At 36.3% G+C, this 26,806-nt stretch overlaps 1 protein-coding gene across 1 annotated transcript in view; it reads right to left on the bottom strand.

Moving 5' to 3' along the window:
* Positions 1-6,503: 6,503 nt before the first annotated feature.
* LOC306864967 (ephrin type-A receptor 3-like) overlaps positions 6,504-26,806 on the bottom strand; it is a 62,705-nt gene continuing 42,402 nt past the window's right edge. Inside the window, exons 9-18 of the mRNA XM_079409289.1 lie at positions 23,422-23,489; positions 22,822-22,947; positions 22,518-22,703; positions 16,018-16,079; positions 12,896-13,105; positions 11,941-12,090; positions 10,545-10,738; positions 9,528-9,665; positions 8,350-8,446; positions 6,504-8,227 (exon numbers count right to left, since the gene is read on the bottom strand). Coding sequence (XP_079265415.1) covers positions 8,222-8,227; positions 8,350-8,446; positions 9,528-9,665; positions 10,545-10,738; positions 11,941-12,090; positions 12,896-13,105; positions 16,018-16,079; positions 22,518-22,703; positions 22,822-22,947; positions 23,422-23,489 — 1,237 coding nt within the window. The 3' untranslated portion in view covers positions 6,504-8,221. The remainder of the gene's footprint in view (positions 8,228-8,349; positions 8,447-9,527; positions 9,666-10,544; positions 10,739-11,940; positions 12,091-12,895; positions 13,106-16,017; positions 16,080-22,517; positions 22,704-22,821; positions 22,948-23,421; positions 23,490-26,806) is intronic.

Genomic DNA, 26,806 nt, shown 5'->3' with positions numbered 1-26,806 from the left:
TAAAGCACATTTTGGCCATTTATTTTATGCATACAAAAAAAATGCATACTGTGCTCTGGAAACATATTATGTTCTGCAGAAGTGGTAAGAGTAGTATGTTATTTCCAGTATAGCCAAGACAGGTTTTTAGTATTCTACGAACAGACTTTGCTCACTCCATTTCTAAATTAAACATAGGATATTGTGTTTTCTCACAGACTAGACAAATGTTACCAGATATGTCAGTCTGATGCAATTTTATGCAATGTGTGTAAGGATGTGTGTGTACTCAGCAGACGTGGAGAGCTTTTTGTGTCACCTGTGAGGACAAAGAGTTCGAAGCTCACAGTTTGAAGAAAAAAATATTGGTTGTAATCCCCACGACTTGACGGACACTGCAAGAGAAAGGCAACTCTCACACAAACAAGATACAAACCACTGGATACAAAACACGCTATCATAAATCACAAAGTCTCAGGGTGCTTTTTTCAGCTAATCCTAGCCTATTCTCACATTTGTATCCCCCCTGCAGTCACGCAAACTGAATTTATTTGATTGCTTCTCGGCATACATGGACTTGTTACGGATTGAAAAATGAGAGACTTTGGTGTCTGTCTTGTAACCATAGTAACATATCGACGTCCATGCTGTTAATGTGTAGACGCTCTTCTTGTGCTTGTTATAGTAAAATACAGATAGCCATGTTTTCTCTTCACACTAATACTGTATTTCTTCATTTTCGACTCACAAAATGGTATATGCTGATTTTATTCTACTTACAAAAGATTATAATATCTCTTATCATGACTGCTACTTCAACTCTAATGCTTGAATACAAAATCATTTAACCCCAAATCACAGAGTCAGCTTACATTTGTAAAGGCAACAAAGTACATTTTTAGGCCACAACATGATAAATATTAGTACTCACCTTTCCAAAAACCAATGAGCTGGTTAACTAGTCATTGCAGACATAATCCTAATGTGAAGGCTGTTCCAAGCATATATTTTAAATTCTGTGTCACCACCACGTGTATCCATTGAAGGTAAAGCAATCACAGAATACTCTGCAAAAAGGTGGAAAAGTAACATTTTAAATATAGGCTCAAAAATATATTTTTATTTCAAGAGAACAAAGCATCAGTAAATTATCTGAATCAGACGTGGCAAGATTCCAGCGACAAACAATATTTGGCTGTCCACACCACACGCGACACAACAACGCAATGCGACAAAATCACTCAAATATCACAGCCATTCAGAAGCGTACTGCACTCCCAACGAAGTCGATAAATTTATAATCTTATTCATATTAAACCTTTTTAACATTATTAAAAGTACCTACTGAAGGACTGATACCACAGTTCACAGTTTTAACGTAGCCTACATGTTTGCTTTCATTTATTTTAAGATCTAAAGTAAACTATCTGTGGATCTTTTTCACATTTCTGGGTTTTTCAGTAGCAGAAGTCGTCATAGTTGGGTTAACTTTGAGAGCAGTGAATGGGAGAGTAGCCTACCATAAAAATATTTTTTGCATTTCCATTTGCTCAAATTTTCAAAAAGAAAACTCTATGGTAGTGTGTTCTCGACTTTCAAAAAAAAAAAAAAAAAAGGGAAAAAATTGAAAGAAACTGCTAATGGCAGTCAGAAGAGAGAACAATTTCAAATTTACCGTCCCAACCATAGATGCTGCATTAGAAACACCCTTGCATTAGCATTAAATAGTTTTTTTGTAATTTGATGCAATGGTGATATAATACAAAGTATAGTGTTATAAATGTACATACATTTAAAAACAAAAAAATCTAAATATAAAAAAAAACTTTTGCTGATAACTATTGAAACGCCTCATCACAGTCTTATGAAAAGGGTCTATTGCTACTTTAAGTATGGCTATAAATGTCACACAAAATTATATTCCAACTCTTTTAACTTTGAATAAAGCAGATAATCAGTACCAAAGATTATCATTGTCATAGTTTGTATACTGTTTTTCCAGCCACAAAGTCGCAGGAAAATAGAAACGGGTTTTAAAATAGAAACTTTGCGTGTCGCTGTCTTAGCTAGTTAGGACAAAACCTCTGATTAACATGGAAAATGTTACCGCAGCGCCGCATGTGGTTAGGACACGGTGTTACACACACACACAAAAAGACAATTTTTCTCATTGTTTATGTGTAGTATGTATTTTTTGTTTGTGTTGTTGTTAGCTTAGCAACATGCTAACATTATACACTAATGCTGTTCTGTTTATAGCAGTCTATATAGTCCTAACAGTCCTAACTATGCATAATACTATGCATAGTTATACATTATACATTAATTTTGAAACATCTGCATTTTGTTAAAAATGCTAACAAGTTGGTCTACAACTACCACAAGGATGTAAGTTTACATGCTTGGCAAATTAGCAGGTTGCTAAGTTAACGACAAGTCATAGATATTCCTATACTGTTTCTGTGGGTGCTATATGTAAGCCGTCCGCTATTGCAATGGTCAAGTTGACTATATGCCTGCAATAGTTATGTATGAATATAGGCAAGGCTATATCTGCAATAGACTTCAGCTGATGATGTTGTGAAACTAACACACAACAACATGAAGGTCTTAGCTAATATGACATTAAAAAGTTACCTTAGTTTACCTGTAATATTAAGTTAATATAAAAACACAAACCAATACATTCTCACCTGTGAAAGGTTATCCCTTTGCTTTTGATTCTTTAAATGTGTTACTTGTTGATCATTCCAAGATACCAGATATGTCATCATGTCTGGACTGAAGTAATCAATTGTGGGACCTATACATATACTATGGTTATAAGGGATTAAGATGCTATTTTACAAGATTGATAACTATACTTTAGGTTTTGGAACAGAGATATTGACTCTAGCTGCTGGTTTCATTCGGCAGCATTAATTAAACACTGTGCTGTAATCAAATGAAAGGTGGATTCATTGGCTGCAGAACAGCATGACACTGTTGGCTGGTCTCCATAACTGTCTGCCCTTGAAGCAACTTCAAAGAGGATAAATAGCCCAAAAAACTTTAATTACATTCAACTAAACTAGGTTAGAATCAGATGCTTGGATTACTAAAGGCTGGCCATGATAATAATAAAAAATAATGCAATATTATCTGAGAAGAAATTCTCCTGTATATTCTTACACAAATGATCACAATGTTGAAATATTCAAAACAAATGATACAGACAGATATTATTTGACATTTCAAAACATTAGTGCTTTTATGCTGATGTCTTTACACTGTTGATTAAGATGTTTCATATGCTTGATGTCTTTCAAACTTACAGTACACACACCCACACACACATTATTTCTATTCAATTCACACATACAACAAAACCTGAATGAATCTTTGCTTGAGTTGCTTGTTCTCTAAATTCAGCTATTTATTCATTCCAAGCCAGGAATGAAAAATAGCTGAATTTGGAGATCAAGCTGTAATGAAACAGCTGCGAGAAGCTTAAACCTGAAGCTGTTTTTAAGGTGGCGAAAGCCTTGCTGCCATTCAATGAAGCCCCTCCAGATGGTGGCCCACTGTTTGAACAGAGCATGATGGGAATAGCAAAGACCTCTGCTCTGTTTGTTTTCAGTTAGTATGGATCTCACGAGCATCTCCTGGAAGAGGTAGAAGGAAAGGGAGAGAGAGAAGCGTCTGACAGTCTGTTTACCTGTGTGTTTATTCACTATCGCTCTGGGGAGTCTAGGTTTAGGAACCGTTTTCTGGTGACAGATGTTCAATGTTTTTCTTGGAACTGACCTTTCGTTCCTGCAATTTCTGAATTGGTATTGCTTTAAATGAAACTTAAAGCATTTTATTGCATGAAATAGTAATGTTCAACCTTTTCCGTATCTCTTAAACATTAAATACGTTATATACACATGTGGTTTAATATTTTGCAATTCAATTCATGTGGCTTTGGCAGAAAAATACTAAACTGTTTATATTAAAATTTATATATAGTAGCCAAAATTTGAGGATCAAACAAAGTTCATCAAACAAGAACACATTTTGGTTTTAGGACAAAAACGTTTTAAGTAAAACAAGTCTTAATATTTTAAGAAATTCTGATGTTTCAATACTTTTTACTTGAAAAAGACAAAACATGCTTATATATATATATATATATGGTTTTATATTTTGCAATTAAATTCATTAAATTATTATTTCTGAGCTTTTTTGGTAACCAATAATTTGACAAAGAAAAAATGTCCAAAGAATGTCAATTTTATATAGAGTGAAATGTGTAAAGCAAGTCTGCAGTGAACTATAACAAATGATATTGCATTTTATTATTTGGCATGCTATATTTTAAACATTTTAAAGGTGTGATGTAATCGGCAGTTAACTTAATAACTTTCATAGTTTGCTTCATGTAATTTTAAAATAACTTTTTACATGTGTTAAGTGTGTGTGTGTGTGTATAGATAGATTGATATGATATGAGATACATGATATATGAGATATAGTATATGAAATATGATGTGATATATATGATAGGATAAAAGATGATAACAAAGGGTTAAAAATATTAACATATTTATTGGACACAATGTTTAAAATGCATACAATTCAACAAGAGCTTTATGAAATAACCAAACCGGTACACAAATGATCACAATGTTGAAAAATTTAAAACAAAAGATACACAGAAAATTAGAGGTAACATCTTCAGGTACTGACTGAGGACATGGTTAAAGTCAACGACTCAGTGACCTTTCATGGCCTTATCCGATCATGTATCCATTACTGACCTCCTACAAGCCAGAGAGGCTTTTTACACTCGGGGCTGAAGTACTCCTGTTTAGAAGTGGGTGGCAAAGTGCATCACATGTGTACACTTCAACGCAAGTACACCAGATATGATTTAGTTATGTAATGCACAGTGCGGTTACCTGTACAACAACACAACAGTCCTGATTGGTACCGTGAGTTACAGAGGCCGACTGGTAAACCATCCAACAATTTTGTAATACTGAATCTTTCGGCCACAAGAGATTGGCCTCCTACAGTTTAATTCATGACTTCTAGACACATCATTATTATTTTTTCAAACAGCGTGAGTGACATTTATTTATTCTCCTGTCTCACTGCTAATCCTGGCTGATATTCAAACCTGGCAATCAAACTTTAAGTTGTGTGTTCACTATCTTGGCTAAAAATGTCTATCCCAGGTCCTGATGCAATGTGCAGGTAACCCAGTAACAGGTAGTGTGGACTGTGTAAACTGCCAGACCAAACAAAGTATGCATGACATTTGTGTGTATAATAACAGTACTTCACAAAATGAAACAAACAACTGCATTTATCATTTCTAAAAAGCAAAAGGAATGTCAAAAATGCTTCAAGATAATTTTTACTCCATCGAACTGTGAGAGTTTGTGTGCATGTTTGTGTCAATAGTGGGCTATAAGCTAAAAATATGAAAAACGAGAACTTTGAAATCACTCCAAGAATTCAAAGTTTATTGTTTTGTGTTGGAAGATGCTTTTTGCAATGCCCCATTAAATTATTCGCTGTTATTGTTGCCGCATGGGAAATTACAAATCGGAATAGGCACATATGTTTCAGTAATTTGACAATTAGGAATAGCTCCTAATTAAGAATTACTAAAAGGAGAGAGCAGATGTGCCCATTATTACAATTATAACCTTGACTTTCATCAATAAATATGCAGAAGAAATAAACATTCTTCATTATGGTTTCAATTAAATGTAACTCAATGAGCCGAAGGAACACTTTCCCACAAGAGGTCACAGAATGAGAGGATAACACTGTTTTTGTTTCTTCTGCATCTCTTAGAAAATGTCTGCCAATATTATAAATAATGTAAATAATTGTGCTTATCAAATCAATACTGTTTCACCTACACGGTTTGCATTTGCACTGCAAAATAAATTCACCTACTTGGTATAGTCTTGTTTTCCAATAAAATGTTTTATAAGCATCATTAATGCGAGATAAATTGATATACTATTGTTCAAAAGTTTGGGGTTTTCATATTTATGTTTTTTTTTAAAACCCTTTTGCTCACCAAGGCTACATTTATTGGATCAAAAATACAATAAAAATTTAAATATTGTGAAATATTATTAGAATTTATTATAACCATTTATTTTTGCATGTATTTTAAAATGTAATTTATTCCTGTGATGGCAAAGTTGAATTTTCAACATCATTTCTTCAGTGTCACATGAACCTTCAGAAATCAGTCTAATATGCTGATTTGTGTTTAAATAGCATTTCTTTATATTATCAGTGATGGAAACTGCTTAATATTTTTGTGGAAACTGTGATTTCTTCCATTAATAGAAAAATGTCCAAAGAACAGCATTTTTCAGAGGAAAAAAAGATACAAATTAAATGCCTTTATGGTCACTTTTAATAATTTTTTTATACATTGTATACATAATTTCTTACTAAGATATTTTGCTGGTCTCAAACTTTTGAACAGTAGTGTAATTTTTTTTTTTTCAGAGAATATTAAATTTTTTGTCCTAAATTGACAACCTTTTTTTTTTTCTTCAGAGCAGAAAAATAAGTAATTTTAAAGAAAACTACTTAAAATCTTAAGCAATTCTGATGTTTAGATATTTTTTACTGGAAAACAAGACAAACCATGAAAAGAAAGTGTTTTTTACTGTATAATGACAAAACATAAGAACAATGAAACCAAAAGGCATCGAACAGGAAGTGTATCCATAAATGACAGAACCGAGTTGGCAGTTCTGTCTGATCTACTGCCATCTCGAATAGTGTTATCAGTGACGAACAACAGTCCTGAGAATGCTTAGCTTTCCCCAACACCTTAAAGCTAAATTATCCATTACATTCTACAGCCTCACAATCCTCGTCTGTCCAAAGCTAAAATTGAAGGTTAAAATAATAGTTACCACCTTGCCTTAATTTACAACTGACAAAAACCTTCAAAACACTAAATCATTACTGTACAAATACAATAACCAACACTGTACAATGTCTTACGTTCTACTGCAATAAAATTGTTTCTTCATCAATCACACATTTCCAAGCGCAGAACAAAGCACTGCCAAGAAACATGGGGCGAGAAACCAGAAAATGGAGGATGAAGCTATTTTTAAAGCACCAGCATCTGTTGCGGACACCTTTTTACATGGGATTGTGAACATGGTGCATGAAATAACATGGAAATTGTATGCTAAAATGTTTAAGCTCCTCCATTTTGTTATCATATGGAAATGCAATCTGAAGGTACCAAGCACTCGGTAACCATCAGACCTCTACGCTAAACGGGGTCCAACACAAACACAGGTTCAACAGTCCACCGAGTGCAGCTCCATCAACACCAGGATGATTTAGGAATAAAGTCTCCCTCATAAAATGCTCAACACATATCCTTCCTCCTTCCAAAAAAGACGCTTACGTTCATGATGAGACACATAATGAGGCGAAATACTTTAAATACGCAAATAAAAGCCACATCAAATGAAGCGGCTCCACATCAACGTGTTGAAAAAGAAGACTGAAAGTTGCTGCCAGTGCGAAGGAAGGACGACATCTGCTCTCTTCATGACATCGTCACACTGTCCAGTCTCTGTTTGTGAAGCAACAATTATTTTTAAGTCCTTAAACGTCTCTCGTTTCTCTGTTGCTGCATATCGGATGTCAGAACTTGTCTAAAGTGACAAGCGTGGGCTCTCCGAACTCTAGGATCTCCACGGTGGAGCTGACATATTCCGAAGACGCTGCCGGGGGCTTGACGGGAGCAGTCCGGAGTGGCATTCGGGGTCAAGGAATGTAGCGTTTAAATGTGTGCGTATGTGTGAAAGAGAGATCAGTGCTTCATTGCTTTCTAAAGGCGAGTCTGAAGGTTTCTAAACTATTCCCACATACACAAGTTTGCAAGATCATCTCGCTGAAGGTTTCCTCACCCTCGCAGTTCACATTAAGCGTCTTATTGAAGAAAATCATACTAGTATCGCTCGCAAAACAGTTAAAAGATTCACAAGACACAATCGGTGTTTCTTCTCAAGGTCTTTCTTCTGTACAATGAGGAGTGAAGCGTGATATTCACAGTGCTGTGATGTCACATGGTGTTGATTCTTGTCCTTCCTTCACTTGGATGGATAGATATCCAAGTTCACAATCTCGGACATCCGCAGCGATCTACTGCCCTTCTGGATGCTGATCTCAAAGGGGAAGGTACCGGCCCATTCTCCTGTAGGGCTGATGAACTTCAGTGCTGGTAGAGAGATAAAACAGAGTCATTTTGCAGCAAGACGCTTCCATGTGGCAAGAACGCTCCCAATCTCCTCATCAGGGGAAGCGGAACAGGTTTGAGGGCGTTGAGGTGAAGCGCTATACCTGAACCTGAGCCCCATGGTGTGTCTGAAGACACTGGATACTAGACAAGATCTTTTTCTGATGGCCTGCCAGTGCTACACCCATCTTATCCAGTTCACTGTGAGAGAAGCAAAAGAGATGGAAGAAAATGTTTAAGCAAAGTGTTAAGTTCGCAATAGCATACTACTCATACTATTTTTGCAGTATTCAGTGTGTTAACTATGTACACTGTCCAGATTTTTAGATCACACATTTGGTATCAAACAATGTAATGCATTCCATTATTTTTTGAAACAGTATTTGATTAATCTGAAAAAAAGTTAGTTTTTTTACACAAACGTACAAGCAATAAATTTTAAGTATTGCATACTGTTTTACATACTTTTTACTAAATAATAGTGCATAATATTCAGTAAACAGCATTCAATTTTGCAACATAGCTGGTATATTTGGAAGGCTATACTACTATTATTACAGTATGTTAATTGTATACAGTATGCAGGATTTCTGTATGCATGGAAGCACAGCACACATTGAATCCCATAATGCAATACACTCAACTTTCATATACAGTGTGATGAAACTAAAGCTCTTTTTTGAAAATTTTTGAATAAATTGCCAAAAGTTACAACATTTCTACACAAAACTGAATTGAAAATGGATAATAATTTAAGTTGATAACTCGTAATGAGGTCATGTGACATTTAAGCATACTACTGTTACATACTAATGGAATACCTGTGGAATATTGCACTCCCATAATGCAATGAGAAATGCAAATGAAACCTCTTTTATTACAAAATACAAAACAATTACCGGTATGTTTATATATATATTATATTATATTATATTATATTATATTATATATATATATATATATATATATATATATATATATATATATATATATATATATATATATATATATATATATATATATATATATATATATATATATATATATATATACACACAACTTGGTATGGTATGGTCAGAATACCATAAATGCCACCAACATGGTATGGTATGGTCAGAATACCATACTACTTTTTGCAGCTTTATACAGTGCACAGTTTGTAAACTCTCAGTTTGATTCTTAGTTGCAGTAAGATAATATACCATTGAGAACACCATTGAGTGATTCTTGAAATGCAACCAAATATTTCATACTATCATAAATTAGTGTAGCTTTTATTCACCTGGTGCTGACATACAGAACTGAGTCAAGGGTGACGTAGCCAGCGCTGGAGAAGTGTTCCTTGTACTGACCCATTTTAATCAAGTCTAGCCAATCTTCCACCGTACTGACCCCTGTCTCTGGAGTCACTGGGTCCTCCCTATGGTTGGAGGAGAAAGTGCAGTCAGACTAATGGTCTTATATTACCATGTAATTTCAGAATTGCCATGAAGAAAGCATTCTGCATTGGTATGTGAGGATGTCAAATGTACGTATCCATTTGAGGTTGTGTTTTTGGTCAAATTCCATTTAGATGTATGCTATTTTCTCAGATTACATTTTCAACGTAAGTGTTTCATTGATGTGAGCATTTTGTAAGGGTAAGAAAGTAGCTTTTTTCATGCATTCGAGTGTGTGTGTTTTTGTGTCAGCTTATCAAAGCTTATCATTGCCTGGACATGTTAGGCTTTCCAGATCCAGAAGGGAGACAGATTGCACCAAATCGTGTCTCTGTCACTCTCTCCCTCTCTGTTGCATAGCCTCCATTTTTAACACACAATCCTGAGTCATTTAGATCTAACCCTATTTTATTTAACAGCAAGGGCATGAAGCAGAGTTTTCTCAGTGGTTTGTGGGGAAATTCAGTTTGCACATTCTGCTTTAATTGTGGCAAGCACTGGCTAAACAATCCAGTGCCCATCTGTCTTCTATTTGGCAACCCTCAAAATGCAGCAGAGGGATAGACAGGCAATCAGATATCAGCCAAGACCACCGCAAACCCCCCTCCTGGTCGAGAGAAACATGCACTGGAAGTATGAAGTTCGTACTGACGTACATCTGGCTTCAATCTAGATTAGACGGATATCGGTTTCATTTATTTTGAAGTTATTGGATTACTGCGAAAAACACCTCAGATTTTATCACACACCTGAGAAACATCATAACGCTCTTCATGAGCTATACTGCAAACCGCCACACACATCCCAGTGGATCACCTCTATTGAATTCAGATCTAATCCGCAGAGGGCATTTGGCTCACCAGACTGCAGTGTTGGCCAGCTGCTTCAGGCTGCTTGGGTTCCGGATCAGCCTGTCCAGAGTGTTGACAATATGCCCAAATTTCGGCCGATCGCTGCGGTTCTTTTCCCAGCAGTCTAACATGAGCTGGTGAAGCACCACCGGACAGTCCATTGGAGCCGGTAGCCTGTAGCCTTCATCTACAGCTTTTATCACCTGGAGGGATGAAGATTACACATTAAAAATCATACATTCGCAGCGTATACGCTTCATGAATACTGAGCAGATTTATTCCTCGCTTAATGCATTTAGCTTTTGTTTGGTGTTAGATTAATTCATTTTTTATCCATCTGTGACTGAAGTGAGAATGAGATTTCGAATGAGACTGTCTTTGTTAGCGCAAGAGGAGAGCTGTTTAATTTAGTCCTTTTTATGAAATGATACCGCCGTAAGGGAAAGAATAAACTAGCTTGATGCAAACATACGTATTATCTTAACTCTTGCCTGGAAGACTGTAACCGTTGAAATGCTCCATTGCCTGTTACCATGGCAAAGAAAGGAAGACAGATGGATTTTGTGGTTTACGCCTTGAATGGAACTTTCTAATTCCGCTCCCTCAACACAATAAAAGTGCATCCGCTAACAAGCATGCAAACGTTTTTCGTGCTCCACTTTAACATGTCTAGTATACAGGCTTGAATCATTCCCAAATGTCTCAATCTCTTTCCCGAGCAGCCTCTTTCCAAATCCCGAGCAAAGATCTCATCCCAAGGTGAAAATAAATAAATGAAAATGGTTTCTGGTGTGGAAAATCTGCCAAGAACCCACTGACACAGATTCAAATTCCCTCTTTTAAAGCAGCCTGTGAATTGAAATCTGGAAATGTTCAGCCTCCAGATGCATTTAATCTTTTTACCTTTGTAAGCCTGGGAGTTGTTTTTTTTTGTTGTTAATTCCAGTCCCACTGAAGTGCTCTGGCAGAACGCTTTTATTACAAATCGATAGGGATTCTCAAGTTTTAAAATTAAGTGGCGCAAAGGTTGTTACAGTTAACTAAAACTAAAACTATTAATTGAAAATAAAGCCCAAATAAAAGAAAATCTAAATATTAGATGAAAATATCTAAAAAGATTTAAATGAAATGAAATAAAGCTAAAATAATACAACTAAATAGAGCTATTTAAAAAAATCTAATAAACTTAAAAAAATAAATAAATTAAAATTGAAAAGAAGATATTGAAATAAAAACTAATTTAAAATATTAATAAATACTATAATAGTATATACAGTACATAATAAAACAACACTAATGGTTATAGCTCACAAAATTAATTCTTAAAACTTCCAGATGTTTCTATTTACTGTGAGAGATTTTTGCAGTGCAACTATGGTATCATTTAATTTCAGAATTTACTCACGTCCTGATTGGACATTTCCCAGTACGGTCGTTCCCCATAAGATATCACCTCCCACATGACAATGCCGTAGCTCCACACATCACTGGCTGACGTGAACTTCCTGTAGGTGATGGCTTCAGGGGCTGTCCATCGAATGGGAATCTTACCCCCCTAAAAAACAGCACAAAATGAGTGGTTAGCGGTGTTGTGACGCAGCATCACTACAAATAGCAAAGCTATGGTGATCACTAGCAACGTGCTAGCACAGCTATTTTTTAAATCATGCAGCTTTACATGAATGCAGCTATTTTATTATCATAAGTTGTGGAATAGCTTAATAGAAAGCTATTTTTTTAAATGTAGCTACTTTTAGCTTAGCTAACTGGGAGCTTAGCTAGCTACATTTTTTGAGTACCCTGTCCAAAACTGGTGATTAGCGGTAAGTAGTTTTTATCAAAATATGTCAGAAAGGGACATCAGAGGACACATATGGAACATTAATGTTTGGACAACTAAGGAGGAGACAAGCCACTTATTGAAACATAACTAGGCATAATTGCAACACTCAACATGGCGGCTGTGGTAAAGGAAGTCCTTCCTTTCAATTAAAAAAGCCATTGCCTGGTATTTTTGCTCTAGAATGCTGGTCCAACCTTTATTTTTCATTTTTTAATACTCATCTTCCAGCAAAACCATGTACAAATGCATTCACAGGCAGGGAAAGGCACACACCCACACTGAGTAGATGTTTAGCCATCCATCAATCTGGATAGTTATTATGACAGTCCTGCATGACCTCATTTCCAGACTACAGGTCAGCAAGAATATATCTCGCCGTGTCTGATTTTTTTTTTCTTCGCAATCAAATCATATTTCTTTTAAACAAAGAGCTGAACCAGTTTAACATATCACAACAAAACTGCTGCATAGTAAATCTAGTTAAAATGAGACCCAGAGCAGAAGCATGATCTCTCACCCGTGTAGTGTATGCCGCCTCGGGATCGTCCTCTAACACACGCGACAGCCCGAAGTCAGACACTTTACACACCAGGTGTCCGTTCACCAGAATGTTCCTTGCCGCCAAATCCCGGTGCACGTAGTTCATCTCTGAGAGGTACTGCATCCCCGCAGCTATCCCACGCATCATTCCCACCAGCTGGATCACTGTGAACTGCCCGTCGTGTTTCTGAACAAAATGAAGAGTTCTCATGTCAAATTCTCATCCCTGTGGCCTTATTTCCTGCCTTGTTCAACCTCTTTGGATTCTGGCACAGTCGGTCATGTTTGAATATGTCTCATGAGTAATTCATAATTCATTGGCTCCCTAATTAATAGTGTTGCTCACATGTTACAGGGCATGAGCCATTAACTGCAATCACTGTATAATCATTCAGGCTTTTATGCAAAGCAATGGCAAGTAAGTAACCTACTAACCAAATTATGATGTTTCATTATACCCTCTGGCAAGAAAACGTAAATGTTTTTATTGTTAACTACGGTTGCAGGGTAATATTGGAATAATAATGGGATGGTGGTTTGTTAGTGCAGGGGTTTTCAATTAATACCCATCTAATATGCATGTATGTATATACACACTTGGTCAGAATTGTTGGTACCCTTTGTAAATATGATCAAAGGCGGCTGTGAAAATAAATCTGCATTATTAATCCTTTTGATCTTTTATTTAAAAAAAAAAAAAAAAAAATCACAAAAATCTAAGCTTTCATTGGAGAAGAAGAATTTAAAATGGGGGGAAATATTATGAAATAAATGTTTTTTCTCAAATACATGTTGGACACAATTACTGGTACCCCTAGAAATTCATATGAGTAAAATATATCTGAAAAATATTCCCATTCATATTCACAATTTTGAGCATACCAGCGTGATTATGAACATGAAATTATCCAGCCATGGCTTCCTGTTTCACAGAAATATAAATAGGAGGAGGGAAAACAAAACAAAGGCCAAATTCCAAATTAATCACCCATCACAATGAGAAAAACCAAAGAATATATTTCTGATGTGCAGCAAAACATAACTGAACTCCACAAATTAGAAAGTGGATTTAAGAAAAGAGCTAGAGCAGTGAAAATTCCCATTTCCACCATCAGGGCAATAATTAAGAAGTTCCAATCAACAGAAAATGTTATGAATCTCCCTGGAAGAGGACGTGTGTCTATATTGTCCTAATGCACGGTGAGAAGGAGAGTTTTAGTGGCTAAAGACTCTTCAAGGATCACAGCTGGAGAATTGCAGAAAAAGGTTGAGTTTCGGGGTCAGAAAACCTTTAAAAAATTATCAAACAGCCCCTACATCACCACATGTTGTTTGAGAGGGTTTCAAGAAAAAAAGAAAAGAAAAGAAAATGCTTTCACCAAAAAAACTATCTCCAGCATATTCAATTGTCAGACACAACTGGAACTTCAAATGGGACTGGCTTCTATGGTCAGATGTAACTAAAATTTAGCTTTTTAGCAGCAAACACTCCAGATGGATTTGGTGAACACAGGGATAAAAAGTACCCCATGTGTACATATACTGTTGTATTTTTGATGTTGTGGGCCTATATTTCTGCTGGAGGCCCTGGACATCTCGTTTAGACACATGGCATCATGGATTCTATCAAATACTAACATAAAAAAATAAAAAAGTGACTGACTAAAATAAAAAAGTGACTTACCTTACAATATTACTGTCTCAAAATTGTAACGCGTTACATGACTCCTGTATTACTTTTGAGTTACTTTCACCCAAATATCTACAGAAGTAGAACTTAACATTCTAAAATGACAAAATGTACTAGAGCCCTGCCCTAATAACAAAGTGTTTATATTTCTTTCTGGCTTTTTATTAAGTTAATTTAGAAAAAACAGGCTTTTTGATTTTTCCCTATCACAAAAATGTGATATTTCAGTTTTTCTTTTTTAATAAATCTTCAAAAATGTCAACAATTCTGTGTTTTTCTGTCAATATGGGGTGCTGTGTGTACATTAATGAGGAAAAAAAAAGAACTTAAATGATTTTAGCAAATGGCTGCAATATAACAAAGAGTGAAAAATTTAAGGGGGTCTGAATACTTTCCGTACCCACTGTATATATATAAATATTTTAATGTAATACATTAATTTAATACTTTAAGGTATGTATCAAACTTGAAATTCTTTTTGAAGATGGGTTGGAAATCAGGGGATTGTTTATATTTTTTTATTCTAAATGAAATAGAAGAAGAAATGTGGCAAAATATTTCTAAGATCACTTTGGAACAAAAGTGACTGTGAAAAGTGCTATATAAACTAATTTTAATTGAAAATATTTCTCTTCAAGTCTTATAAGAAGACACTGTCCATGTGATAGAAAGTAAATATATTCAGGATAATATTTCAATACTTTGCTTTCACTTTAATTTAACTATAATGTAAAAAACTATTATTTTATAAACAACATATCTTTATATTACCACACTTTCTATTTTTCTCACATAGTATGAATAGTATCTATAGTAACATAGTATACATAGTAACATTATTTCTCTATTTCGTTGGAAACAATAGTAACATTATTTCACTATTTCGCATTTAATTAAAAAATATTTATTTTCAAGTTCACACATCTAATATTAGTCTTACAGTGGGTAGAAGACAATGCCAATGTAATAAAGTAAATATGTTCAGGATAATATTTCAATAGTCTCCTTTGAAGTATAATGATTATCACACAGCACAAAATGATTTTTATATCCGCCATGAAGTATTTGGCATCAAAAAGTTAGTGTCTCCATAAAGCTTCTAAACTAGCTTGATCAGCAAGTCAACCAGCATTATCAGAAAGACCATGCTGGTCGACTCTCCACCAGATAAGATTTGATCGAGAACATAATGATCCAAACCAGCATAAACCATGGTGGTCTAAGCTGGGAAACAAAACACAAGCTGAGGGACACAAAGAAAAACCAGGCAGAGAGAGGTGTGAACATGCAAGTTGTCGAGCCCAGTCTGGAAGAGCCGGACGACTGCTTTGTGTTCCTGTGATATTTCACAGCATTTCCTTTGGTGCAAATTGGCCTCCATCATTTGCAGCAAAATAGAGCACACTCACCTTCAAAAAAGTGTCCAGAGATCCATTTTCCATGTACTCTGTCACTATCATCACAGGCTTACCTAAGGGACAGAGAAAGAGGAGACAAAACAGGAAGTGTGAAATATTGTGGAAAATAGAGAGAGAGAGCGAGAGAGAGCAGAAGCGAGAGAAAGACGTTTAATTTTTTTCACAGGCGAATAAGAAAAGACACAGCAGAGAGGCAGGAAGAGGCTGGCGCTTTTGTGTCCTATATTTAATTAATTTCCAAGTTGACAGAGAAAAACATGCAGATAAAGAGAGCGGACACCTCCCCCACTCCCAGCGACTTCACAGCCCCTCGTTCCTGCTTTCGTTCGCCTCTACCTGCTGCCTGTTACTCATAGTGACAGCCCCTAATCAAAGCTCTCAATAACAGTCAGGCAGATAATTAGAGCGAGCTGTCCACTGAGAATATCTTTGTCCAGAAATACCTAAAATGGTAATGAGTTCCTTTTGGAGGGAGGATGATGAAGGGGGGAGACAAGTGAGGGGGGAGGTTTTTAGGGGGTATGGTTATTAATTGCCCTGGGGGTGGTGGTGGGGGTTGAAGATGAAGGGGTGTAAAGATCTGCTAATGGGACAAGTGTTCACCTCTTCGCTATGTTGCAGACACAGCTGCAAGAGACTCATATGGGGAGATCGCACCTGCGTTGCTGAAAGTGATTAAAAATTCTCCCTTGATTCCACCCAAATAACAAGCTGTCAGTCAGAGACCCCCTTCTCACCTCGCATGCGACAGGGAAGAGTACATGCTAATCCATCCTGATTATCTGCTTGATGGATGTAACGTACGGCGGAAACTTTCACCTCGGGGCACCAGATGCATGCCAGCATGAGATGCCGTTTAGCCCTAGAGACCATTTCTGCGAGCAGCCCTTTATGTTGTGCCTAGCCTTACATGTTTTAGGTTTGAACGCTGCCAGGTGATCCTTGAGGTATCACCATTGTGACATTGAGGAAACAACGTAACCGCAGTTTGCTCCATGGGGACTGTTTATGTAAATTATTAGTGTCATTTATTTATTTTTAAATTAATAAAGTAAAATAAAATAAAATAAGGCTGGTCCAGGTAATATGCATTTTTCAGAGAAAACAAACAAATAAACATAAAATAATAATTTGAACATTTATTTCCATTTGACAATTTTATTAGTGAGGTCAAACAGTGATGTTTTGTTAATTATTTTATATTATTATTATTATTATTATTATGTTCCTGTAAATTAATAGGTTATTGTTTTTTGTTTTTATTAAATTTTCATTCCTTTTATTTTTAGATTAAATTAAATTGAATGAAAAATAAATAAAAAAAATAATAGAAAATAGACTGGTCCAGTTAATATGCATTTTCTACAGAAAAACTAACTAAATAACTAACTAACTTAGTGACGCTTTTTTCATATTTATTTTATATATTATATTAATATATATTTTAAAAAATACTATACTGTCCCAGTAAATAAGAGTATGTTTTTATTTTCATTATTTTATTTTTAGATTAAAATAACTCGATTAAACTCCATTAAATGGAATGGGAAATATATAAAAATTTAAACAAAATAAATTCAGGATGGTCCAGGTAATATGCATGCATTTTATAGAAATAAACAAACAAATAAAGTCATGAACATTTTTTTTCCATTTGACTAATTGTTAAGTGAAATCAAAAAGTTTTTTTGAGGGGGTAATTTATTTTATATATTAAAATAAATATTTTGATACTTTAATTGTTACATTGTGCTTTAGCCGTTAAATAGTTTGCATGGTAAAACCTTGAAAACGTATAGTAAAGCACCACCATATAAACGCAGGCGGACATCACTAGCCTCTGCATTGTGACTTTTGCACATCTCTCTCTGCAATACAAGAAGTAAAATAAAATGTGAGCAGAAGACCTTGAGGACAAAGATAACAAGACATCTGCCCTGTCAATTTCAAAACACAATTTAAGCCTCTAGACTAGAGATTTCCGGGTGAGGCTACAAGCAAAGAGTCAATGGTTTCATTATGGTTTTGTAATCTCTACTTCAGCAAAGCACAAAGAAATAGAAACCCAATTGAATCCAATAAAACCCCATTCAGCCCTAACAAGCTATTTATAGCATCAAGCCCTAAGACGTTGCCAGATGAATGGGGGTTGCACTGTATGTCCTAACTGTCACTGTAAGTAAATCACAAATGTATCGGTCACACCCTTTAGAATTGAAGCCACACGACAAGCGTGGCGAAGGATATCCGAAAGGATCACGCATTAGCTTATCAACATGGGACAAATTACTTTGACAATGAGCTAGCTGGATAACGTGGCCTCCTTGCCTCAACCTACAAACCTCTGGCCACCAGAACTGAAATATAGAGCGCATTCAAACATAAAGCACAACATCTTCCTGACATTACCATTGTTTGCATTATCAGATCAAACTGGCGTGCATTTCCCTATAGCTTATGGCTGATGGTTCTACTGATAGGTACGTTAATGAAATTACCTAGCTACTTCTCCACGCATGCACATTTAAGGGTGACTGATGCTGCAGCAGTTTTAGAAGCGCTTCAATTAGGCAGTATTCACACACACACACACTCAAACATCCACTGCGTCCCGTGGTGACCTAATCCACTCTAAATGTCTAAGCATTGTGGAAAGGTCGTAATTATGGTTATTATCACAGGAGCAAGGAATTTGTACATGTATTTAAGGGAACCTGAAAAAGGTGATATACATTGAAAGACCTGCAAAATTCAGTATGTAGTCTGTACATCATCTGTAATCACATGCTTGGGAGGCATTTGATAAGAGGAACGCTTTAAAAAAATAAAAAAATTAAAAATAATAAAAAATAAAATAAAATATTGGCTGGTTCAATTAATATGCATGCATTTTTAGTAGAGATGCACCGATATGAAAATTTTGCCCGATACGATAACCGATAATTCTTTATAACTGAAAGCAAATAACAGATATGTTGGGCGATAAATCTAAATCCAATTTTTTATATAATTTTTCAATTTTTTATAAAGTCTCAACATTAAAGCCATTAAACACTTCAACAAAAATTGCACAAAGATTCCATTAATTATTTAACAGTAATGTTCTCATTATAATATGACAGACTTGCCCTGCACATGTTGCACTTCACTGTACTTTCCTGTTCCAAGTGATTCCAATCATATTTCAAGCAATTAAAAACCATCATGGCGAACAGTGCACATCTGAAGTGCCTCTGCAGGAAATAATGTATTATTTATCTGCTTTAATATATTGGCCAAATTTTCTTATCGGTTCGATAACGATAACAGAAAAATGAACATTTATCGGCCGATAACGATATGGTGGCCGATATATTTTGCATCCCTAATTTTTTGAGAAAACCATTCAGGATAAAATAAAATATTAAAATATAATAAATGAAAATAATTTTTTAAAGATAAAATTAAATTAAATAATATAAAATATTGGCTTGTCCAGTTAATATTCATGCATTTTCTAGAGAAAAGTATTCCGAAAAAGATAATTTGCTGTGAAAGACCTGTAACTCCAGTATGTACTCCATAAATCATCTGTAGTCACATGCGTTTGTGGCATTTAACGAAATTACAGCAATTTAACATGCAAAATAAAATAAAATAAAATAAAATAAAATAAAATAAAATAAAATAAAATAAAATAAAATAAAATTAAATTAAATTAAATTAAATTAAATATTGGCTGGTCCAATTAATATGCATGCGTTTTTAGAGAAAACCATTCAGGATAAAAAACACAAGAAATGTAACTCCATTATGTACTCTGCTTTGGAGGCATTTGATGAAATGAGAGTAAAACAAAACAAAACAAAAAACAAATCACAAAACAAAATAAAATAAAATTCAGGCTTATCCAGTTTATATGTGTGCATTATCTAGAGAAAAGTATTCCAAAAAAGGTAATTTGCCATTAAAGACCTGCAACTCCAGTATGTACTCTGTACATCATCTGTAATCACATGCTTTGGAGGCATTTGATGAAATGACAGCAATTTATCATGAAATATCAGAGGACAAAGGAATTTTAGGGCTCAAAACAAGTTAAGCTTTAAAGCACACATTACTCTGAACAAAGCAATACTTTCAATGATTTAGAAAATGACATCCTCTTATCTATTCTTCCTGCTGCTGATGGCACAAAGAAAAACTTTTCTTGAGGACTCAGCTGGAATGATCCTGAAAATACAGCCACGGATGGCAAACGTTATCAGATAGCAGACTGGAGTCCGCCAATCTGATGGTTAGATGCACAATGGGTTTATAATAGAGATGATGACAGCTCTGTGTTTTTGCAAAGATGGGGATAAAGAACTGAATGGGGCATTAAGGTCTATTCTGATTCCAGTCTCTGAGCTGCTGACACATTTGCATTACAAAAAGCTCAATCACCGTCTAATTTTTTCCGTCTGAGGTGGTAATGATAGAGCGCCTCTCCGAAAGCTGTGTTATGTGACAGATGCTTTTCATATTACAGCGCAAAACTCTTTGTCTTTCTTGCCGGCGCTCCATCAGGCAGCATAAACACACTTCAGCCTCTTTAATGCATCTCCACTCGGCTCCATCAGTGCTGTGATTAGTCTGTGCGTACGAGGAGGGGGCTGGATTGACAGCTGCTTCTGTAATGCAGTGCGAGGGGGTCGCTGACCTCTCCTATCCCCATCCCCTACACCATCAGGCTGATCTGTGACCTGTGAAATTACTCCGGCTATCATATCTCACCCAATCAGCGGCGGATGAGGCCACGTTTGCAAACCGACACACGCACACACGTGTGTTAAATTGCCTGCCAGAAAGAACAGTATGGAAGATACGTAATATGATAGTTTCACTGAGCCTTATTCTCAAATAATTACATACAGTTGTTACGTACAGATATTTCTTCAAAATATCATATTTTATGTAATAAATAATAATAAATGTCTTTATGAGTAAGACATTGAGTCATTCATTCATTTGAGTTGTACAAACAGCCGATTCATCCGAATTAAGTACATGGCTCTCTTTATGAATGGGCCATTGAATCACTAGTTCCCACGATTTGTTCAAAACGCAGATTCATTCAGAAACGAAACACCACTATGAAACACACAACGGTTCTGCTATGACTTTATAGAAAATATTTTAGTTGGCAAAATTAAGCTAAAACAGACAATATTATATTCACTTCTTATTTACTGAACTGTTGTATAAAAATTACATTTGATTTTATTAGGGCTTATACACGGACATATTTTTATATTTTATACTTTTTATTATATACTGCAACAAAAAAAGTTAGTGTTTTTTTTTTTAAATAAATTCCTATTTCTATGTAAAATATTAATGTTGCCATAAGGTTAATGACTAAGAGTCATTATGAGGGCACGCAGGAAGTCTGTGTACATTTGGACAATCAAAGCCTATAATAATGAAAGCCTTTCACTGACATATTTGTTGAATCAAGACTTTCATGACCTCATAATTATGTTGTAACAGCACAGAATTAAAAAAAAGGAAAATTATTTGTATTTTTATTTAATTAGAGAGGAAAAGCTGTACCGTCAAATTAATAATAACTATCTGAACTGAATCAAACTAAAGGCCACCATTAGCATTTTGCACAAGTAAGAGGAACTGGGAGGAAATGTCGAGAGAATTAATGTTAATAATTCTGACATTGAATATTCATGATCCCTCCCAAAACTCACATCCAATTATATGTTTGTATTATCGATATTCATGCAGCTGGCATGAATATGGATGGTCCTTTTGTTATAGAGCCTGTCAGTCTAATCCACAGAGACTTGAAGAAGGAAAAAATCATAAAGAGAAATCAGTAGAGGAAATTACCACTCAATAGTGACCAAAACATCTGTTGCAAGATACTGGTTTTTTTTTAAAACACAGACAATAGAAATTGAAATGCACACAATAAGTTGGCACATTCGGGTTCAGAAGCGCTATTCTAATCACGGCCAATATTAGCATCCTCATTATCAGCGAGCAGGCAGCGCACATCAATTTCAGATTCTCAGGAGTGGCAATACAAGCAATCAGAAATAATACAGACCTAATATGCGTTTATATAATGCAAAGTCAAACAAAACAGTGGTTTCTTCAATTTATTTTTTCTACAAACAATTTAAGTTGACATTCGCCATGATGATGTGATATCTATGACCTTTCTGAAGACATTATCTTACCAGCTAGAGTGATAATTCAAGGCGATAAAAGCAAATTCAAATGCATACTGTCATAGCACATTTGTATTCTAAAGTAGAAGTAGGGCATAAAATCACTGATATAAATATTGTCATACATATTTATTTGAATGAATATTCATGAACCGTGCTATTTGGTTTTTGTTGAAGATAAGATTGTAAGGTCAATTATCTCTGTGTGGAAAACACAGGGGGTACAAACTATTTCCAGCAATAGACTTTATCTGCAAATGTGTTACGGATGTAAATGCTCACATCTGGTGACGACTCCCTCCAGTCGAATAATGTTGGGATGGTCAAACTGGCCCATAATGCTGGCCTCACTCAGAAAGTCACGTCTCTGCTGCTCTGAATATCCGGCTTTCAGACTCTTTATGGCCACCTGGATCTCCCTCTTACTGGGCAGCCTCAGACGACCACTGCAGACCTCTCCAAACTCACCTGGGAGTCAAACAAGAGCCTGTCAACTAATTGAATTTACCTTCAATCCCTTATGGTGAGCTGTTCAGGTGGTTTACACAAGTAGGGCATGCTTTTGAGTCAATTTATTTTCACTTACCAGCCCCAATAACTCTCTCAATCCGTATGTTGGAAACTTCAATCTCTTTGGCGAAGTCTCGCACTGCCTGGTTGGGGTCCTCATATGTGTGTGGGTGAATGTACGTGCGGGTTTCTGGAAGTTTGACTGCAATGCAAGAACACGGTAGGAGTGGGGATAATGGTTGGGTTATTTTACAGTCACTTTAGTTACATAGACTGAACCATCCATTTTCCTAAAAGAAGGGGAGTGCTGCATTTTCAACCTCATTAAACATTGTCTTTGGCAGGCAAGAAAAGTGTCATTAGAGAAAACACACATTAGGCAACTAGAGCGATCAGAGACATCATTTATCAGCAAATGCATCAGAGGCTCTGTTCACAAACCGACAATTTGCTGGAAAAACATGCATTTTCTTTATTCATCTATCTAGCCAGACTGAATTATGTTCACTGTCTGACTGGCCAGAAAAAAATACAATCCTGATTTGATGGCATATCTCAAACTATGTTCTTTGAATGCACTATATTAGACATCTTTAAAAGTTTTGCTCAATATTTTGATGATTACTCTTAAAAGATTTGAGTTATTTTCCAAGACCAAAAAACCTGTGTGCATTACCTCGTCCATGCTGAAACTGCATTTTCTCTTCCTCAGGGTCTTGCTTTGCTTTAATATATCCACAGCGCCTGGAACAATAGAATAAGCACAATTAAAACAGACCGACACAATGAAATGCATGCTTTCTCTCACAATAAATCAACCAGCCAATCCCCCAAGACTAAGAAAATATTGATGACCGTAGAATCAAATCTACAGTGGCCTGGTCTGGTCACATATATCATCTTTTTACAGTGTAGTTTAACCATAATGTGTCTTTAGAGTCCAGTTTTCCCACCTAGTAAAGGATTTCAGTGCTTTAATCCGCTCTTTATCACCAGGAAAATTAAATCCTGTCACCTCTGACTTTATCATTAACTACATCATTCCTCTCACAGTGGGATCATGAATAAGGAAATGCCCCAGATAATGAATATTCCAATACACTGGGGAGGAAAGGTGGCCAATGTAGGACTGATAATTATGTTCATTATTCATTTAATCCTCTTAGTGACACACGCTCACACATTCCCTTTTCCTGTCATGTCTTTAACAAGAACGAATTGCCAAAAATGTAATGTCCCAGGCTGACTAGCCATAGTAATTATACAGCATGCTGAAATGTGGAGAATGGCTGCAGAATGTCTACAGACTGGCACGTTTGATGGGGACCAGGTGGAAAAAGCCATCCTAAATGGGTTTCTAGAGGACACTGGCTCAATAATATGGGTGAATATCCACTTATGAATAGAAAAGCAGACTGGAGTCTCTACTGTGCTATAGCGGATGACAAAATGCAAGGCATTTCCTCTAACTGCAGGTAAAGAAAGCTAAGAGGTCCACAATGGAGAGAGAGTGTTATGAGCCGAAAGCCTTTAGGGGAATTCACTCTGGATTCGTTTTTGCATCCAAAACCAGCTAGACTGCAAGAAAATGGAGCAGATTTCTGCGGTCATGAGGTACATTTTTTTTTTAAAAGTTAAAAAATGTTTTTAAACTGACATACCTTTTTTTAAAATGTACCTCATGACCACAGCAATCTGCTCCATTCTCTTGCAGTCTAGCTGGTTTTGGATGCAAAAACGAGTCCAGAGTGAATTCCCCTAAAGGCTTTCAGCTCATAACAGTCTCTCTCCACTCGCTCACATCTTTTTAAAAAGTTAATGTTTTTAAAATGACATACCTTTTTAAAAAATGGAATGAGCAGAGAGATATCACACAGTTGTCAAAAAGGTCTGTTGGACGATTGTGTACACAGATGACCAAAATAAAAACTGTGTAAATTCCCCTTTAGAAAGCGTATAATCCATGGATGAGTGCCATTCAGAACTGAAATAACTATGCTTCCTTAATAGATAGATTAAATGGTAAAACAGCAGATAAAACGACACAACAATAGATAGAAAGAGAGCGAAACAACGACAGATAGAACAATAGATAAAACATCAGACAGAATGAGAGAGAATGATAGTGACAAAAGGATGGCGTCACAGATACGATAGAACAATATCTAGATTGACAGAACAATATCTAGAACTGTAGATACTGTATATTTAGCGACAGAACAATAGAATGGCAGACAGAATTTTAGAACACCAGAATGTTAGAACAACAAAACAACAGACAGAACGATAGAATGATATCTAGATCGACAGAACTATATCTAGATTGACAACGATATCTAGACTGATTTCACTATATCTACATTGATAGATGTATCGAATGATAGAACGAGAGATAGAATTACAGAATGATAGATAGATTGACAGAATGACATTACAATCATAGATAGAATGACAGATTGAATGATGGAATGACAGAAAGAAGGTTAGAGCGACAGACAGAATGATATCTAAACTAACAGAATGATATCTAGATTGATAGAACTATATCTAGATTGACTATATCTAGATCTAGAATAGATATATCAAGCGATAGAACAATTGATGTAACCTATCGGGCGACTGATAGAACGACAAATGGATAGATGGACAGGTTCAATTCAAAATGACACTCAAGAACTCTGAATTCTGCACTGCAATCTGTCCACAATGACAGCGAAATCACCAAAACTCTGCAAACAAACCGCTAAGCTAGTAATACTCCTGTAGCAGCTGTGGAAACAATCATGCATCAGGGTTACCAGTATTTTGATTCTGGTATTGATTTTATACACAGTTAACAATGATAATCAATACAGGATACAGAGTCCCCTTCATTCAAGAGCCAGAGCGTGCTCAGCTGCTCCAGAGCAGTCGAAGCATCGGGGCCCGAGGCTGAGGTTGGGGCGAGAGCAGACCTAGGGGTCTATTACATAATGGGAAGACCGCTGGGTTCATTCATACCCCCTCTAATCCGGTCTGTTGCATCTCCCTAAGGAGCAGCGGGGGGTAAATCTTTCCCTTTCAGCTGTTGTACAGCCCCGTCTGGTGGGGGGTTCAGAGGTACATGTGTGTCGTTTCCTTTCTGCTGCTTTTAATGAGACTGGGGGTCTCAAGAGAGACCCCACCTGTTCATCAGCCACACATACACATGCACCCCCCTAAATAAATGCTCAGGGCCTAGTGTGCATCTGTGTGCAGGTACAATCCCCCAACCCCTCCGATCTTTAACCGCCCCATGTGCGAAACACAGTCTATTAAGTGGAACATGCTTGCATGGGGGCTCAGGGCTGGAGGGGTTCGCAGAGGTGGGCCGCCCGATTGAAGCATGTGGTAATCAGGGAGAGTAAATCGACTCCGAAACCGACCCCGCTTGCTCTCTAACCTCCCCTGTCGTCCCTCGAGGTCCCGCAGACGGATCCCTCCCCCTTGCACCTGCCGCAGCGCTGCTCAAGATGCTGATGAAACACTTCCTGTGCCACAGCGGGAAATCTGGGAGCTTCTAAAGTGAAGCGTGATCCCACTCTTCAAACTTCCTGTCACTCATTTGAATGCAATATGCACACTGTGGGGCTATTTGCATAATCTGTTATAACGGCGGATAAAATGAAAAAAACGTGACAGACTAGCGTCTAGGACTCTGCAATTAACACATTTTTCAACTCTGAAGCATTCCTCAAATCCCTTTTGTGCAGTGATAAAGACGTTTCGCAGCCCTACACCACTGGAAGCCCTTTTGTCTATGACCCAGTTTCTTTTTCCTTTCTTCTTCCTCTCTTTTGTCTTTCTCCCGCTCTCACAGTGTGAAGCTTGTATCTGCAGGTGACAGTGCAGTGGTGCAGCTTTGTATCTGCTGACAGGGCTCATATCTTTCTCTGTGCCTTTGAGAGAGGGACATCGAGTGTCATGTTGCAAAAGTAGAGAGACTCTTAAACTGTCTGGCCGGTTTGAGGGAACAATGAGTGAGAGTTGACTCAGAGTTTGCCATAAGCATTTAGAGAAAGATGTAATGGAGAGATTGAGGA

This window comes from Barbus barbus (assembly GCF_936440315.1).
Source record: "Barbus barbus genome assembly, chromosome: 46".
NCBI lineage: Eukaryota > Metazoa > Chordata > Actinopteri > Cypriniformes > Cyprinidae > Barbus > Barbus barbus.
The sequence above is the reverse complement of the archived record's forward strand: the minus strand, read 5'-3'. Positions and strand labels throughout refer to the sequence as shown.